This window comes from Rhea pennata, chromosome 12 (genome assembly GCF_028389875.1).
Source record: "Rhea pennata isolate bPtePen1 chromosome 12, bPtePen1.pri, whole genome shotgun sequence".
Lineage (NCBI taxonomy): Eukaryota > Metazoa > Chordata > Aves > Rheiformes > Rheidae > Rhea > Rhea pennata.
The window spans coordinates 11,938,840-11,957,277 of record NC_084674.1 but is presented as its reverse complement, the minus strand read 5'-3'; the positions used below and the strand labels follow the sequence as shown (position 1 = coordinate 11,957,277).

General features: G+C 39.1%; 1 protein-coding gene across 2 annotated transcripts in view; it reads left to right on the top strand.

Annotated features, from left to right (window-relative positions):
- The window catches only part of LOC134145820 (netrin-4-like), a 57,246-nt gene that overhangs the window by 9,260 nt on the left and 29,548 nt on the right, over window positions 1–18,438 (top strand). For both annotated transcript variants that reach the window (XM_062585743.1, XM_062585742.1), the window contains exon 3: window positions 13,111–13,374. In XM_062585743.1, the coding sequence (XP_062441727.1) occupies window positions 13,111–13,374 (264 nt within the window). The remainder of the gene's footprint in view (window positions 1–13,110; window positions 13,375–18,438) is intronic.

Genomic DNA, 18,438 nt, shown 5'->3' with positions numbered 1-18,438 from the left:
CAGGGAGGCAGCAATACAGAGAGACTACGTTCATCTTTGTGCAACAGATCGGGAAACATCTCTGCATATTGGAAATCTGGAGTAAATCATCTGCTGAACTGTCTTGTTGCTGGAGTAGCAATTCTGCTAGTCAGTCAATATGACACATTTATGTCAAATACATCCAAATGTCTTCTGTACAGAGATTTCACTTGCCACGTCAATACAGAATCTAGGCATCTAATATCATTTTCCATTTCTGTATGCCTTCCAATCAAAAATCTGGAAGTATTTACAAGTTCTATTTAATGATCTTCAGTACACATATTAGGGTCCTGTTGCTATTCCACAGATGGGGAAAGAGAAGCACATAAAGGTGAAGTGGTTTGTGGTAAAATATGGCAATTCTGGTAGAGTAAGGAATAGAATCCAAGGTTTGAGCTAAAGGCCTTAGCCTTAAATGCAAACCATTTTGTTCTAGTATAGTATCCCCTGTTTCCCTGCACTATGTTGGGTTTTGTGCTTACTTAACTTTGGAAAATAACCATGTGTTGCTGCTAGAATAAGCTAAGTAGATGGTAGAAAATCAAATAATAAAACATTAATCCAACACAAGCCGTTGTGATTACATATCAAAATGATTCTGTCAACTTGGGCAGCAAGTACACTAAAATGAACATGTGTATGCTTAATCAATTTACACTGTGGTAGTAGATGACAGAAAATACTAGCAACAGTAAGAACAGTCAAATACGTATAGGTCGTACCCTTACAGATCCCAAATACTTTCATGAACTGTTTAATTAATTGAATACATACAGAGGACACTTCTTCCACGGGATGGAAAGCTGAAGCTATAAAGCAGCCCACATAGATCTATACAGCAATTTAACAAATACTATTTCACAGCATATTAATCCAAGAGGATTCTGAAGTTCTGGATAGACTTTATAGAGGCCTCTTAACTAATTCATGAAATATCACTGTGACAAGGGTACAACTGCATCCGACTTTTCAGGCCAGCAATATGACGCAGCAAATTCTTTTGTGAACGAAAATATAGGGAGGCAGAGTGTAATCATTTAAAGTGAAATCTGATCAGATTTGCTTGAGTGACACTGTTACTGCAAATTTCACAGGATTTTGGCCAACACATCTCCAAACTGAAGTTTTACAACATATTTTAAAGATTTTACAAATGTCATCAGGGCAGTCTCTCAGGCACCAACTCAGAAGTGACTTGGAAGGTAGCAGGTTACTGACTGAATCCACCCCACTACTTTCTGCAGTGTTCTCTGCTTTCTTTTCACCTCCCCTCTGACCTATCCTACTACTGATACTGACTAAGCCTTGGAGAGCTGATGAGCTCACATCACAAGTGGACAACATTTCTGGAATGATCAAAACTGTTTCCAGCTCACATGCTAATTAATTCTCTGAGACAAATGTCGGCTTTCTCTACTGAAAGGGTTGACATCATTTCCAGTGCATGACAGTCAGAATTTTCTTAGGTACTGCCTATTTGCTTTCAGAAGACATATAAATTCCTTTTTAACAGGGCACAAAAGTAATCAAAAAGGAGAGGACTTACTAAGAGCACTTAGATTTAAAACCCATGTGGGATGCATCACGGAACAAGATTCCAGGTTGGCTGGCTGAGAATGTAGGTGTGAAAGGAGGTGTTAAAATTATAATAACTTATATGCATCCATAAACTGAGAGGCATCTCCTTCTGAGTACACTCTGGTGCTCCTTCAAGACCACTGAGAAAGGTTTCCCCTGGCAGCACAACAGGAAACTGAGAAGGAGAGAAACTATGAGGATACTAGAATGAAAGCAAAATATATTTTGATGGTGATGTAGCAATATCATAAGAGAACACAGTATATCATTAAGTTAAGGCGTATCACTTATCAGTTTTAAATTTTCCCTTATCTTTCACCTCTGACTGGTATGGATCTCCATACCATCTGAGATGAAGTAGAATTGAGACGGAAGGTGTCATACATTAGGGAATGGAGAATTAAAAATGCATGGAGATGACTTCCTAATGCCCCATTTGCAGTTTTCTTTTACTCCGGCATTTATTAAACCCCCTGCTCTGGGGTTCAGATCTACAGCATTCCTGGCATTTGTTTCACCACTACTCGTCCAGTGAAATCCACACGAACTATTAGCTCATTAATTATGTTTGCTATCCAAACTTCCTGTTCCAATTCCTGTGCTCCAGTTTTCAGACTCAGTTTTTGGCTGATTGTTCCTTCCTCAGTCATTGTTGCCATTTGAGACCAATAAGGATCCTCTAATTCTCTCACTTGTTTAGCATGGTCTATTAGCTGCTGTGTTTGAGCCTGTTCTCACCAATCTCTTGCATTTCACAGATCAGTTTTACACCGATAAGCTAATCTCCCAAAGCTGCACAATGCTGAAATCTAAATGAAAATAGGGATTCTGATACTCATTCTTCCAGACTTTGCCAGTTCAGCTTAGTGGCCTTAATATTTACTGGGGGAATCACTGGATATGCAGCTTACTGACTCACTTGTTTATAATACTATGTACAGTATTTTTTTAATAGCTGCAAGGAAAGAAACAAACTACAAAGCATTTTCTAGCCTCTCTGAGTATTTTATCTTCTTTCATTTGTCTTGATCTGCAAGCCAGGTGAGCATGTTTATGCTGGTTTCTTACCGTTCTTAGAAGCCCTTGCTGTTAGTAGATATGCCAAAAACTTAAGTCTCCACAGGACTTTTGCCAGTTCCAGTACAGTTCCTTTTTTCCCTTTTGTTTTCAAATTTTTGCAGAATCCAGGCCAGCTCAGACTGACAGATGGCTCTGAACATCACATCAAGAGTTTGAATCACATCTGGAATATTCAAGTGAAGTTCATTAGGAATAACATAGTCAAGCTGTTTTTAAAAATGAAGCCTTTTTTTTCTGTCCATCCACCCACTTGCCTATCATAACACAATAAGCTTGTTACAGAGTCTTCTCTTCAGAGACAGTGATGTTTTATTTTGAGTTAGCACAATGCAGCCTCTCTGGGTTGCAAATGAGGTAGAAAACTGTTTTAAATATACCGTTTTGCTGAAGTTTTCTGACTAATCCAATTCTATCTTCAAACGGCAAATTTCCAGTATAGCAGTGATCCTTGATTTTCTTCAAGAAGACATTTTTCAGGTCTTTCTTTAAATTCTTGTGAAACTCAGCTGTTACTAGGTTCCAAGTTTACCAGGCTATTCCTGGCTTTTTGTGGCAAGCCTCTTGGTTTATATATTGATCGGTATTGCCATTCAAGGTAGAAATTTTCACAGATGAGCTTCCCAGTCTGTCCAGCACTTCAAATTCACTGCTGTAGTGAGTATTCCACTCACTGGAGTCCTACCAAAAGGTCATGTCCCACCCAACTTTTTCTTGGAAATCACCAGACACCTTTTTTACTTCTCCTGTGACATCATATGTTCTTTTGAGAATTCTTTTGATTTTTCAGCCATCTTTGACACCTGTGAACATCTCTACTGACTGGTCTATTTGAGTTTAACTGAAGCTCCAGCTTAATTGGAAATTGGCTCTCTGTTCCAATGGTCCCAGTTTTTATCTAAACAGTTAGCCAGTACTCACTCTCACAAATAATTTGTATTCAGAAAAGAAGGTGTTGAAGAGGTCAGCCAATCCTGGTTTTTGACAAAGAGCATCCACACTGTCCTGCTTTCCAGAACTCAGTAAGTTTTGAGCAAGGTGGTTTCTTTGCACAATGTTTGAAGCCTCCTTTCCTAGCTGACGGCTCATCAAAAAGCCAGCCTGTTGCAAGTGAATCACTCTCCAGCCTTTTTTTTTCTTGCCTCTCTAGCTAGCTGCTCTTATGTTTTTTTCTAGTTGCATTTACTTTTAAACCCAACAGCTCTGCGAAATCAACACCAAGCTTGCAAAAACTTCTCAGTGAAAATCCTCCACCAGCATATCTTAGGTCCAGACCAGCCTGTTAAGTACTTTATGTTTTGCTTGTTGACTTATAACACTACAACAAATTTTGTATTAAATGGGAAACAAGTGTTTCTAATATTTATTCTGTAGGAAGATTAGTTACTGTTATGCTCTTCAGCTACAAAATACCAGTCCCCAACATAACATCATGAATTAAAAAACAACTCCATCTTTTTAATGTCTGTGTACCTACTGCAAATGCATCTACAGGAAATGCTACTGAGATCTTTTTTTATCAAGCTGTCTATCCGTCTGTTTTTCTAGTAAACAAAGCACTATACTACTCAGTCATGAAGCCTAAAATGAACCTTCAGTTCAGCTAACGTAAATCAAAACTCTCTCCCAAACAAAAGGAGAAATGACCACAACATTGCATCAGACATTAGTGTGACTTGCAGTTCAGACACCATCTGGGGAAAAAAGGGTTCGGAATGCTTCGACCTGCTCCCTGACAGCATGTGCTCTCAAAGATCTTAGAGATTAAGAGCTCATTTTTAATAAACCTGAATATCAGGAAATGAAAACAAATGTTCTTCCTCAACGATGATATTTGCATGAAAAGAAGCCATTAGCATGCAAACCTGGATATAAAACTGACCAGTTTACAACCACAAGACCCAAAAGAAGATCCACCCATTACTGGGTCTGCCTAGTGGAAGACAGCATAAAATTAAAGGCTGGTTCATTTATATGAATGTCTGGGTGACAGATGACACCAATGAAGTGTGATATAATAAACCCATTACTGGAATTCACTGGGGGCAAGAATAACTGTGTATGCCTGAATTAGGTAACTGGTTCCTATGGCAACGTGTTAAATGTGCCTTGCGCAGAAGACCTGTTCATTTTCCATTTTGAGCCTGTGGTGACCTCTTTAGGGACTGAAGTCCACAGCAATTGTAGCTAAAAGATTTTAAATCATTTTCCTAAACATACTCTGCAAGTGTCAAAGCAACACGTGGTGTGATGAGATGTAGTTTTGTCTTCTTCAACAACTGCTAAGCTGTTTAAACAGAAGCCACAGCCAACCCTATGGAAGGTCTTTGCCTCTGCACTGCCATTGGAGACCTCTGCTGCCCCTCCCCATCTACAAGGGCTCCCTGAGCAATGCTTACTACAGAGCGGGACCACTTGCACACAGATACCAAACCAGGCCAAAGATAAGGCTTTCTGTAGAATGTACCTGACTCTGTTCCAAGTACCCACAATTTTTGCTGTCTTTTTTCAGGCTTTTCTTCTACAGTCTTCATGCCTTTTGGTAAACAAAGGAGAATCCCTGCAAACATACATACCTCATTAAATAGCAACATCAATAATTCATGAGGTCACCATTAAGGTTTCAGTTGCTTCTTACAGGTCTGATCTCATACAGCAGTGGGGTCACTGAAAAGAAACATGCCCAGCACATCACAAGGTTGAACTCCTAGCAGCTGAGATGCAAGGAGTGAATTGTCCAGCACTCACCAGGCCTCTCAAAGTCTCACGATGCTTTGAGTGAATTGTCCAGCACTCACCAGGCCTCTCAAAGTCTCACGATGCTTGGGTTATTCCATCTTCCAGCCGGAAAGGATTCCAGGAGGGATTAGTCACTCCTGAAGGGACATGCCTGAGTGTTATGACTAGGGCTGTCTGTTCAGCATTTCTTTTAACTTGAACTGTAGAGGAGATAAAATGCAGAGGCAAGTTGAGAGGAAGCAGTTAACACCAGCAGTGTAAACAAGCAGATAGCACTGCCAGGCCCTGCTTCCCTGGAGGAAGAATTAATGGGCTCAAGGGTTTGTGTCTGAGGGGAATTTGAACTGACATGAGACTGGTCCAGGATTACCATCCCTGGCAAGTGAACTTCAGGAGAGTACCAAGTGTCCTGCTCTGACCTGGTTTGTAATGAACCATTTCAGAGATATTTGGTACCTAGCCAGAAAGACAGTTATTTTCTTGAGCATTATTTCTGCATTTCCTGACATAGTAGGCAGTAGATATCAAATCAGTTTTCCATCTCACCCTCTTTCATAAAAGCTTAGTGAGGTTGCAGCCATGACCTTTCTTAAAGTCTCAGCTGAGAAAAAAATCATATCTAAAATGTTATGAATCTTAGGTATTCGTGGCTGTAATTTCCAGACTCCAGGCAGAAGAGCACTTGCTGTTTGCTCTACGGTTGTTCCCACATCGCTGTCATGGTGAGACTGTATATTTCTCTACATCTGTTCATGTGTAAGGTTTCAGCCAAGAGCTAGAGGTATAAGTGGCCCCATTTATGAGTGATGGATCGTCTCCCATGAGAATACGGCTCTAGTCCTGTTGACACTGATAGTGACTAAGTGTTTTAACTTTTCTGACAATTCAGCAGACAGTGTGGAATTAGTTTCTTCATTCTCAGTCCAGTTCCCAGCAGAATTGTGTGAATCAGAGAACCCCTCATGCTGCCCTGCACCATTTCAGAGCAAATATAATTTCTCATAATGAAAAATGATGCTGCACTGCAGTGGCAGCATGGAAACGTTCTCTGGGCCTCACAAGCTCTTGCAAGATGATGTTGTGTGGAACAGAGGGAACTGCATCCATTCCCTGTACACAGACTGCAACTTTAAAATAGTTTTCGTGCACAGTACTTTAGGTATTGCATTCCATCTACATTAGCTGGTTTGACAAAAGATACTATTTTTCCCTACAAACCTTGCCTTTCTACACAGACATTGGGATTTACATCTGTGGATAACCTGAACCTACAGGAAACACTAAGTTTGAGGAGGAGAAAAAGTCTGCTTGGCTCTTCAGATCTGCCTGCCTCTAACCTCGTCTGTGTATTCTTTCCCCACTGTGATACTGGCAGTAATGTTTAAATATTAATATTAATGCCACACTAGATTACTGGAATAACATCAAAGCAAATGCAGATTGAAGGGACATTGACTCTTTCTGTTGTGGAAAACACAGAATGAATTCAGGATGCTACTGTGTTGATAGTAACTGGGTTTACCCAGATCACAGACATTAAAAAAAATAAACTCACAATTATTCCTTTAACAAACTGTCATATTCCATATTTAACTAGTTTCTAAATTTTACTCTCTAGAAGAACAGAAAAGCAGTGGATCTTGATTAAAAATGCTGTCTATGAATCACCAAGACTAGCCTTCTAATAGCTAAGAGAACAGCTAAGAGCATAGCTAGCTTTCTTCATGTTCCTAACAGTATTTCAAAAGAGGAAAAAGACCACATTTGTGTTGGCACTGTCCTACAAGATGGAAGAATGAATTTAAGTCAAGAGGCTCTGTCAAATTGGTCAGAGGATATTTGTTTTCAGGTAGGAAAAATTCTAAGACACGTTGTTTACTATTCCTTTATGAACAAAATCAACTCACATAAAAAATCTGTCAGTGAAGAGGATTTAGGACTGATGAGAGTGTTTACTGCAGCTTCCTTCTGACAGGCCTAGTATAAACACACAGACATTTTTGTCCTCATCAACCTGATTGATTGTGTGCAACATGATCAGCGTAGCTTAAGTATGATTTGAAATATCAAATTCTTATTCTTCCCAAGGATCTTCTTTTGTAGGAGGCCATGCATTACCATAGCCCTCCAATTATGACTCATATTCCTTGACCTAAGGCTATGAGCTTGCAGTAAGGGGAATCTTTGTTGTGTCCACATCTTTTCTGACTAATACTGGCTGGAAGATCAGGTTAAGAAAACAGAATTATCTGCATCAGGGACGGAGAAGCAAAACATAGACTCAGTGAATGGCAAGAAATCAAAAATCTGAGACACTGGCTCTGGAATGAAGATGATCCTCTTAACTGGTGATAAAACATCACCCCTGTGAAGCTGTGCCAACTTGCGTACAGTAAAACAGATCCTCTAACAGTGGCTGTCTTTTTTAGCTTTGCAAACTTATAGCATTCTCCAAACCTCCTTGCTCTTAAAAAGGTCAGGAGAGGACAGGATAGAGACCATCTTTTTGAGGCAGAGCTGATTGTCTTTCAAAAATGAGAATGACAAATATGCGCTTGATAGCAGATATGGAGATAAGCATGAATGTCCTACTCAGCATTTAGCTCCAGTGTCAGTTTCTGATTATAAGGGAAACTCAGGAATTAGGATGTATTTCCATAAAGAGTTGAGGCTCTCTATGGAAGTGCTGAATGCCCTCATCTTCTACCCATTTCTGTGGAAACTGAAAGCTTTCTAGGTTGTCCTTAAGCTGTTCAGCCCTTAGCAGTCTTAATCAGCAGCACATTTTCTTCTCTAGCTGTGTGTATGCTGCTTTTATGAAAGCTACACACTGACGTTTAGAGAAAACACTGGGGGATTGCAGAGCAGACTGTTACAGCAAAAAAAAAGAATAGAGCTTTGTGGAGCTGGATAACAGATAAAGACTTAATTAGATGAGACATAACCTTATGGTGAACAAAACTGGGAAGCTCTTCTCAGAGCTTGCATCTTAATTATAGAAATATATTTCCTTTTTCACTATATTCTCTCAATCTCCTTTACAAGAAAATACTGAAAAACTGCAAATATGTAAAATATCCCTGAGAAATAAACATTAATCATGCTTCTCTTAAGCTAAGCAAAAGGCAGAATCAAATGCTCATGTGTATGGAAGGAATCTGCCTCAGAGGCTTTGAAAGCACAATGTAATTGTCAATTAAAAAAAAAAAAGAGCAGATAATACAGTGACAAGTGTCCCTTCCCACAGCTCATGACTCTGGGAGTTTATTAAAACTTAGATCTATTTCTAATATAAAGATCTTTCAAACATTTGTGTAGAAATGGTTGTGATTGTTATACTCTTATCTTTTACCTATTATTATTAAAATTTTGCACATATGAAGTATCCCTCTATAGGAAACCCCAGAGAATTTTATAGACAAATTTACTAATCTTCTTCCTCTCCTGTGAAATACTTGAGTACCTGTGTCCCATTTAAGAAAACATGTAAGCAGAGTATGCAGTAACCTTCTCTGATTCCTACTGAAATCACTAGCAGTCCAGACCAGAATAAGGACAAAGTATTTGCTGAAATTTATACTGAACAATTGTGCTGGGGCTTTGAACAAGCAGTCAGATTCCCAAGTCTGTATTTTGGCTCTAGTGACACATCTTTCTTTTTTACAGTAATAAAATCCTTCCTTGGGCAATGCAAAATTAGAAGCCAATATATACAACCAGCAGCAGTCTGTCTCTTAATTAGGGACTCGTTTCTTCTCAGGGAACCAAAACTCCAAATATATGCATTTAAAATACCATCATATGCTTTTAGTATGGAAGAAAAAAGGGGAGGTAGGGTCTTTTTTTTAGGTAAACTATGCCTTAATGGATAAATAATTCAGAGGCATGTAAGGTGAGATATCAGATCTGTTCTAAAAAATGATCCCACCCTACAATCATTTAAATCAATGTACTTAGGAGACTAAATAATATAAATTATGGACTGCAACATATTAGTCTTGACAGTAGAGTAACCTATATGCTAAGGAAGACCTAACAACCACCACTGTAATGTAAATAGACATATCCAATCAAATATTAAAAATGAACGAATAAATCGTGATTATATTACGCTCTTGCTTGTACTCAAGGGTTTAAATCCCCAGATTTTCAAGGAGACTGTCCCCCCAGAAGAAGAGAGAGAAAAAAGAAAATTCCATTCAAGTTTTATGCATATCTGAAATAATGTTACTAAGCTCATTTAAATACTAATTAAAACTGTGTTGCCTTGGTTGAAAATAATACCCACCTAAACATACTTTACATTGGTGCAACATATCCACTTTGACTCTGCTGATACAAAATGTCTTTGTTTATGTAAGTGATCAATATCTTTTTATACATATATATATATATACACATACATACATATATATACATACATATATATATGTATATATATATGTATATATATAGTTAGGAAAGCTTAGTTCCTTAGTGGTTGTTGAATCCAAGAACATCTAAATGCTGCTCCCAGAAGACTTCACTAGTGTTATGTCATTCAAATCAGATCTTTAACTTTTAACAAGTCTTGCTTTAGGAGAAACAAGGATGAACAAATCCAGTCTCACCACTGAGCTTATTCCAAGCAAAAATATGTCATGAATTAATCATATAAACAAACTCTTGTATTTGAACTGGAATAAAATACTAGTGTTTCTTAAAAGGATGTTGCAATCCCTATGGGACATTCAAGCTATTAACATCTCTACTGACAAATAGATGTTTAGAGTTCTAAGGGGATCTGGAAATGCCAGAGCAACTCTCCTTAAGAGATGCAAGGCCTGAAATGAAAATATTTGCAAAACAACAAACCCATAGGGAACCTAAGCTTTTTCCAAGCTGTCAAGCAAAGAAAGAAGAACTGATACCACATCATGACAGCAAATGGCATTGCACTGAAAGAAGAGCACCCAACAGCAGTTCCTTTGGCCTAAGGAACTCATTACTATCTAGATACCAATTAACACATGATGAGGATGGATAATTGACTGGAGATCCCAAAACATGAATTCATACCTTTAAATGTGTTATAATTTATACAGAATAGGTCTCTAGTAGCACAGCATGCAAGACTTCATTCATAGTTAACATAGCACAAAGCAAGGCCATTGTCATCTAACAGAAGCACAAAGCCAGAGACTTAGAGTAAAAAGAAACACTTTGACCATTAACTAGTCATTTCTTTCTGAAGAGCACAATGAAATACTCTTCCCCTTATTAACCTTCCCTCTCTATCTCCTGTAGGGAAATCCATGCTACCATTCCCTGTTCACAAGTGGGGACCCTGGGACACAGACACATTAAGCCTCTTGTCCAGGTGTTTATAAGGAAGTCACTGGCAGGACTGGCACAGATCTTTCAGTGGCTAATGACATGATGGTTATCTTTCTTAAGATGTCTTGTTCTGGAGCAAGACACCTCTAACATATATATGCTTGGGCCAGTGATCTGTTAGGTATCCTTAGGAGAGATAAGGAGAGAACATTTTTACTAAGTATATTAGAGAAGGCATAGGCAAGAAAGCCAAGTGTGAGAATTGAGCTTATACAAAATGACAACTGAACACACTGCTTTATCCCTTAGCTTCTCTGTTTTTGGCATTTTATGAGAGCTTCACAAGGACTTTCAGCCATTAATATCCTAGAAGTTAGTTTTTAATCCTGCTTTGAGATCCTTTGGGTTAGGAGGCTCTGCAGAACAATTCCACTCAGTTCACTGCCTTGCCCTTAGATGAACTAGCACACTCATGTGGGAGGAAGACGTGTCTGTACACGACCAAGTACTCAGGGCTCTGGGAAAGTACTCCACCTCCATGTGGGCCTAGAGGGAGGGAGAAGGGGCTCATGAAACTGGCCTCCACCGGAAACACTGGACCACCACAGATTAAGGGAACTGGACAGAAGAGATTTGGTCTTTGTCCTGTAAATCCATTGATAAGGGGAATGTTGGGCACCTGGACAAAACAGAATGGGTCATTTGCTTATGGTTCTATTAATCAGGGGAATGTAGACATTGAGGTGGAAAGGCCTGGGCTATTTTCTCATGGCTCCATCGGTCAGGGGAATGCAGGCACCTGCATTGCACAGCCTGGGCAGTTTGCCCATAGCTCCATCAAACAAGGAAGTACAGATACCTCTGATCTGACCCACCAGGTCAATTTGCAGCTTTGTAAATAGCTGACAGTAGAAGGAAGAGAATTAAAGAAAAGAAAAAAGAGTAGAGTTAACTAAATAGAAAATGCTGTGAGCAGGAGGGAAATGTACCACTGCGTTTGCTGTATTACTGTCAGGTATAGCTCTGTGCTAAGTCGGGCAGCTGACACTGTTATTTTAAGGGGGTTTATCCCCCCATGTGTCATCAACACACAACAGAATTATCTTCCAGGCCTGAACCACAAGCTCTTTTATTGCTCCTGCAAGCAAAAAGGGAACAAAAATATTTTACATCCTGTAAGTATTTAAATCGGTCTGTTCACTAGAAAGAAAAGAAAAAAACAGAGATAGAGAAAGAGGGAATCCCTATGGAAACAAAGCTTTCACTCTACTGACAGAGTTAGCCAGACAGAGAATGTCACTGCTCATAAAGCAGGACCAAAGAACCCCGAGGGCAAGTCCCTCTGCTACAATGGCAAAACTCAACTAGAGGAGAAAATAGCTCTCAAATTGGAGTTAGCACATCCAAAAAGGGCATCGAAGCCTGGGAAGGAATGCAGCCAGCTCTCTAGCTCATTGGCATGGAGTGTGATGTAGCCCTCCATTATCACCCTCTCCACAACAAAACCAACAGGAACAAATACACCCTGAGAGACATAGAAGGGCAGAGTGGTACATGAGCTAAAATAAAACATGTTGCTTTGGTCACTGTTAAACGCCAAATCAGATCTGCGATATCTGAAACCAAGCCACCGCTCTACTGGGGAGCAATCAGAACAGCACAGACATCCTAGTAAAAAAGTAACAGTTCTTAAACAGCAGGTAGGCATAAAGAGCCCTTGGCCTTGCAAGCTCACTGCAGTGCAGCCATTTCTCCTCTCCTATTATTGACATGGCTCGTTTTGTTTGAAAACAGGGTATTTTCTGAGGCCTACTCACCCTAAGCCAGGTTGTTTTTTCTAGCAAATAGTTCAATTGGGCAAGCCAAAAATCTGATTACTTTCTTACTTGTTCCACAGATGTGTTTAGTGCCTTAGTTACGTGACTACAGAATTCATACTAAAGCTATGTTCCTCAAATGCTTGCATAAATGTGGATGGCATTAATGCAGCATTGGGGTCAATATACCTCGTATTTCTCTGAGTGACACTGTTGTCACTTGGCTCAGAAACATGAGGAAGTAATCAGAGCTTGACAAGTAACCACACATTGGCTGAACTGCAATAAGTGACTGAGTTCAGTAACTCCAGGGAAAGACAGTTAAACTAGAGTGTTTCCTATCTCACACCTGAGACAAAATGAAAGCAGGTACAAGTCACTTGGTGTGGCTTGGTAATCTGGTAGTAACTCAGCTGTGATGTTCAGGGGTCAGCTGCAGGCTTACAACTGCTTATGCAGTCTTCAAAATAGGAGCTCCTTCCTGAGTATTGCCTTGGAATATTTGCTGTGTATGGACAGTTATGCATCTTTTCCCGAATGTGTATATTCTATCTTTCAGGTGATTTATCGCGCCTTAGCTCCAGCAAACAAGATTGAAGATCCGTATAGTCTTGAGGCTCAAGACCTTCTGAAGCTCACCAACCTCCGTCTTCTTTTGTTAAAAAGACAGGAATGTCCATGCCATGGTTCAGCATTGCTAGAGAAACCTCAAAGATTTGCCCACTATGCTATTTATGACCTGATTGTCCGGGGAAGTTGTTTTTGTAACGGGCATGCAGAAGAATGCCAGCTTGCCAACAGGACAGGAGACTCAGAGAATGTGGTGAGTCCTAGACATTCATTAATTTACTAGCTTTGTTACCTGCTTGTGCTTTCTAAGAACGTGAATTTAAGAGGAGATTTTGCAGAAGATCCTGTCCAACATTCCCTAAGCCCCCTTTAAAAGGGCAACACCGTTAATCCACATCAGTGAAACCTACAGCACTTCTGGGGAAAAAAAATTGTGTGACTCTTCCTGCATTTCCATGCATATCAATTGCTAGAGAGGAGTCCTTCCAAAATCTTGTGACCTGAAAATACTTATAAATTGTGATGGGACCTTTGTTTGATGAAATGGCTTTTGGTTGAAGTATTCATTCAACTCTGCCTTCTGATTCATAAAGGATTTATGCATCAGCTAGAAATTATACTCTAAAAAAGGAAAGCTAAAAAAGTAAATAGAGGGAAAAGATAAGAAAAGGAAAGCTTTGGCAGTCCACATTGGCAGTTCATGGGTCCAGCATTGGTGACAATGGTTCACAGTTTAGACCATTATTTTTAAACTTGAGTATTTATCAAGTTGGTCTCAGAGCCAAATTATTTCCTTCTCAGCTGAACTGATAGATATCACAAGTTTCATTTCAGAGGAATTTCTTCTATAGGCACACACACAGAAGGACTCGTTTGAATGGACTGTGTTTCTAGAGGTATTACATACTTAAACCTCTAGCCAGAGAGTAAACAAGATCTATGAAAACAGTATCCCTAAAAAATGAAGAGAGAAACTTCTATTTTCTTTCAGGATTGGTTCTGAAAGGAGAGAGTCTACAGTGGTGAAGTTGTCTTCAATCTAGTCCTATCTCTACCTATAGAAAAAGGCTAGCAAAAAGCCAGGAGTTACTCTTTTTTAGTATGTTTGGATCAGCTAGGAGGAAGATACCTAACCAAATCTATAAAAAATGACAAAATGAGCACAAATTCACAATGCTCCTTTTATGTTTTTGTTACTTACTTTTACTACATGGAGTACAATATTCAGGATGTGAAAACAACTCCCCCCTTTTTTACTAATTCAGGTTAAAATAAGTTAGGATTAAAGAAAAGGAGCCAAACCTTGTATTCTTCTATAGTACTACGATTGATTGCTGTTCAATCTTTTATCTGGGTGTGACCCCTGGGTGTGCAGAAGGTGTGAGGTCTGTTTGTATGCATATTCACGTAACGCTGCTTGAGGGGAACTGCTGTCTTCAGCTACTTCAGCTAATTTCTGTCCCTTTAAATTTATAGTACACTTGGCATTTTGGTTTATTGTCTTCTGGAATGTGAATTCATTGTCTTTCTTTCAACTTTCTGAGGTTGAGAGGTAGATACTGTACAGATAATTTGGACTGTATGAGTTGCATAATATTTTCAAAATCATTTCTGAATCACTTCCATCTGTAGTATAAATCTAAGCATCATCTACAGTATCCTAGAACTAGATAATGTTTGCAGATTCCATTAATTACAAATACAGATCCAATTAAGACATAACTGTGTAAGAGAAAGGCTGTTTAAAGAGTGCATTCTCCCTATTGCAAACTGTTAAATATACACATGGTGAAACCAAATAGATGAATAACACACTAAATGAATCCAGCTGGTAGAAGAATAAACACCCTGCCCATCAAAAGAGGAAAACACAATATTGTGTATATTACTGGCACAATCACTGTAAACTATGATTGGATTTTCTTTTAATTTTTTTTCCATTAGTTACAAGGGAATAGAATCTTTTTGTGCCATCAGTGACTTCACAGGGCAGAATGTGAAACAGTTTTGATGAAATGCACTTCTCGAGTGACTCATGCCCCAGGAGGCAAGAGGGTGGATGCATCACAGCATTTATATAGACACAGATATTAGCAAGTCTTTGCCTAAGCAGGGATTCAAATACACCAGGGAGTGAGAAAGGACTTCCAGAGCATTGACTACATCTAGAATCCTAGATGTAAGGCTGGAAGACACCGTAAGTGAGCCAGTCTAAGTCCCTGCATTAAGGTATGATCAAGCATATCTAAGCCATTCACCCATGGATGTTTGTTGAACTTGTTTTTGAACGTTTTTGATGAAGGAGATTCCCCAGAAACCCTCAGCAGTTATTCCCATTCTGGCATTGAAAACTCTTCTTTTCTGCCTGCCTAAACAATATCTTCTGCAAATTAAGGTGATCTCTTCTCAATCCTCCTCCTGCAATGATTATGGAGAACAGCTGATCATCATTCTGTTGATATGACAGAAAGATTCTTATCATATCCTTCCTTAATTTTTGCTTTTCTGCATTAACAAAACAAGTGTGAAACCAAAACTGAAAATTCTACTCTCAGGTCATATAAGTCTGGGGTAGAGATGATCATATTATTTTGCTCCTCTTTTCTGTATTTTAATTGTTAAACTTTAGCTCTTTTTCAAATATGCATTGAAAATCCGCTCCTGGAAGAGCCAATTTCCTGGATCCCCTCTAAATTTTATCTAATCCTTACAGATGAAGTGTAATCACTACAGATTGTAGTGATGAAAGGAGAGTTCACCTAGGTACAGACCTCAGGATTTAATCTACATGGCTAGCATGAGTGAATTTACATAAGTGTATTACTTTGCATGTTACAATATGGTAATCTTGACTACATGCAGAAGAGAAAGGCCTCTGCTGTTACTGTCGAACACCAGTGGCACATTTCGTATCAGCCAAACTACATTGCAACAAAAGCTTTTTGTCATCTTGCAAATCTTTCTTGGCAAAGACTTGGAAGCTGCTCTCCTTTCAGTCACAGAGACTAAAATAGGACAGAGAAGAGGGATGTTAAAAACAAACACTATACGCTTAGAAATAATTTGACTCATTCACTGGCCACATCAAATATTTCATGAACACATGGACTGAGAAAATCTCAAGACTCACAGTTTTTACATGGCTAATGTGGCTAATACCATAACATGAAGGTCTAAGCAGCTTCATGTTTCCTGGGCTGTTGTCAAACAATTAAATAAAATGCTAGAAAAATACAGACCTCCACAGAAATACCTAAGTAATAGGAGCTTCAATCTCTTAAGAGTTCAGAGTCCTCATACAAGATATTTCCTGCCTGTAGTTAACAAAAACAAAAGCAAGTCCATGTAGAAAACAACCGTAATTGTTGCCACAGGACAGGCCCAAAAACTGAGATCATTCTGTGCTCAGGTCTTGGGAGGGATATAAAAGCGCCAATTAGTAAGTCTGCTTTTTCTAACTCTTGAAGGAAATCTGTTCCATTTTCAGTATTTGTAACACTGCCAGAGTGATACCGTATAGAAACTGAATAATGGAGAATGCTACAGAAAGCTTCTTGACACTTTTGAATCACACTTATCAACCCCATTTTGAAGAGACTAGATAACCTACTACTACTAGATGATCTGCCAACTCCACAGCTGATCAACTTAGCTGTGGATCTGTTAACTCAGTCATCAAAATCTATTCAGCTTCTGGCTTCTCCACTAAGTCTGTCAACATGAAAGGAAGTCATAATGCAGCTGTCTGCATCAGAAGTAATGTCACAGAAGTCACAGCATTGTGAAAATTAATGATGCAAGACGATTGCGAACTATGAAACTGGCCTCCAAAAGGCATATAATTCCTCTTAGCTTGGAAACCCACATAGTTTCACGCATATTCTCGCTATTTAGTCATAAATCATTAGTGAAAATACTGAACAGAGCAAGGTACAAAGTAGCCATCTGTAGAATCCCATGGAAATATCCTTTGATTTAGTTTGGCAGCAAACCATTAATAACTACTTTTTCAATGTAATCTCTTTGTTTTGGAACTAGTAACACACCCACCTCACTGCAATTTATCGAGATCACAATACCCTCATTAGCTATCGCGAGTATCATTTCTGACAAGAGAAAAACTTTTGAGTAGTCAAGGTGGGAACTGTAAGAAATAGGCAAGAAATTTCAGGGCTGACAAATCCTGAATTTGGGATTTGTTGCTAGAGATCGTGATGTTTTCTTATTTTCTATTTCCTTTCCTCAGACCAAAGAAAACAGACACAGAGATATGCTTTGCAACGTGTAAGGCCTCTTAGGATAGCAAAGGACAAAATTCTCTTCTTGAAATTTCATGCGCTGTATCATTCAAACTCTTTCAAGTAGCTCCTTTATGATCATGGGAGAGAGGGGGGAATTGCCTACTAAGACTGTGTTTTGCCACAGAACTACAGCGGAACATTTTCTTTTACCTACAGGGCATTAATATGCCCTTGCGACAGAAACAAATGTCAGGATATGCATACATCTTCTCTTCTTCCACCACTCGATACAACTGAAAGTAATCCTGCCCCAAGTATCACTGCCGCAGGGTGTACAAAGTGGTGTTACTGCGTATTAAAATTAGGAAGAGCTGTCAGGTGTAGTGTCTGTTTTGCTGACTTGTTTTAGCTGAGCCCAAGTGTGCTTCCAGAACATACAGAACTTACAAAGCAGAAAGAACACATTGACAGAGACCAGAATCTAGATCGAATTCCTTTCCATTTGCCAGATATTTCACAATTCTCTTTCCAGTTCATGAGAAGCAAGTATGGATGGAGGAAAGCAAATGTGTATTAAAATGTTTTTATACAAAGCATTAGAGTTTTCTAATTGTTAATTATTGGTACCTTCACTGCCAGGAAATTCTTACAAGTTGCCTCAGATGTTTCTTCTGTTTCTTTACCCTGTTCACAGAGACAAACTAGACTCTTTGTGGGCCTGACCCTCCACAATGAAGCAAATAGAAAAATTTCCACTTATTTCAAAGAGAGCAGGATCTGGTCCTAAGTAAGATTTCTTGTTTGGCATAGGGGAGGTTATGTAAGGTAAAACTTGTTTTTCTACAGCAATTTTCTTGGTGACTTGGCTGTTGTTTCTCTTGCAAATATTATCTCCTGTTCACATATCTTGTGCAGTTCTACTGATAATCCCCCAACTAAGGAGGGGGAAATCACATTATCTGAGCAAGCTGTGCCAGTTCGTATGACCTCCAGCACTCAGAGCTGCCAGGAGGTACTCTCTGCTGTAGCTGGCAACTCAAAGAGCAGGTTTTGTTCAGGAAACAGTTAGCCTATGT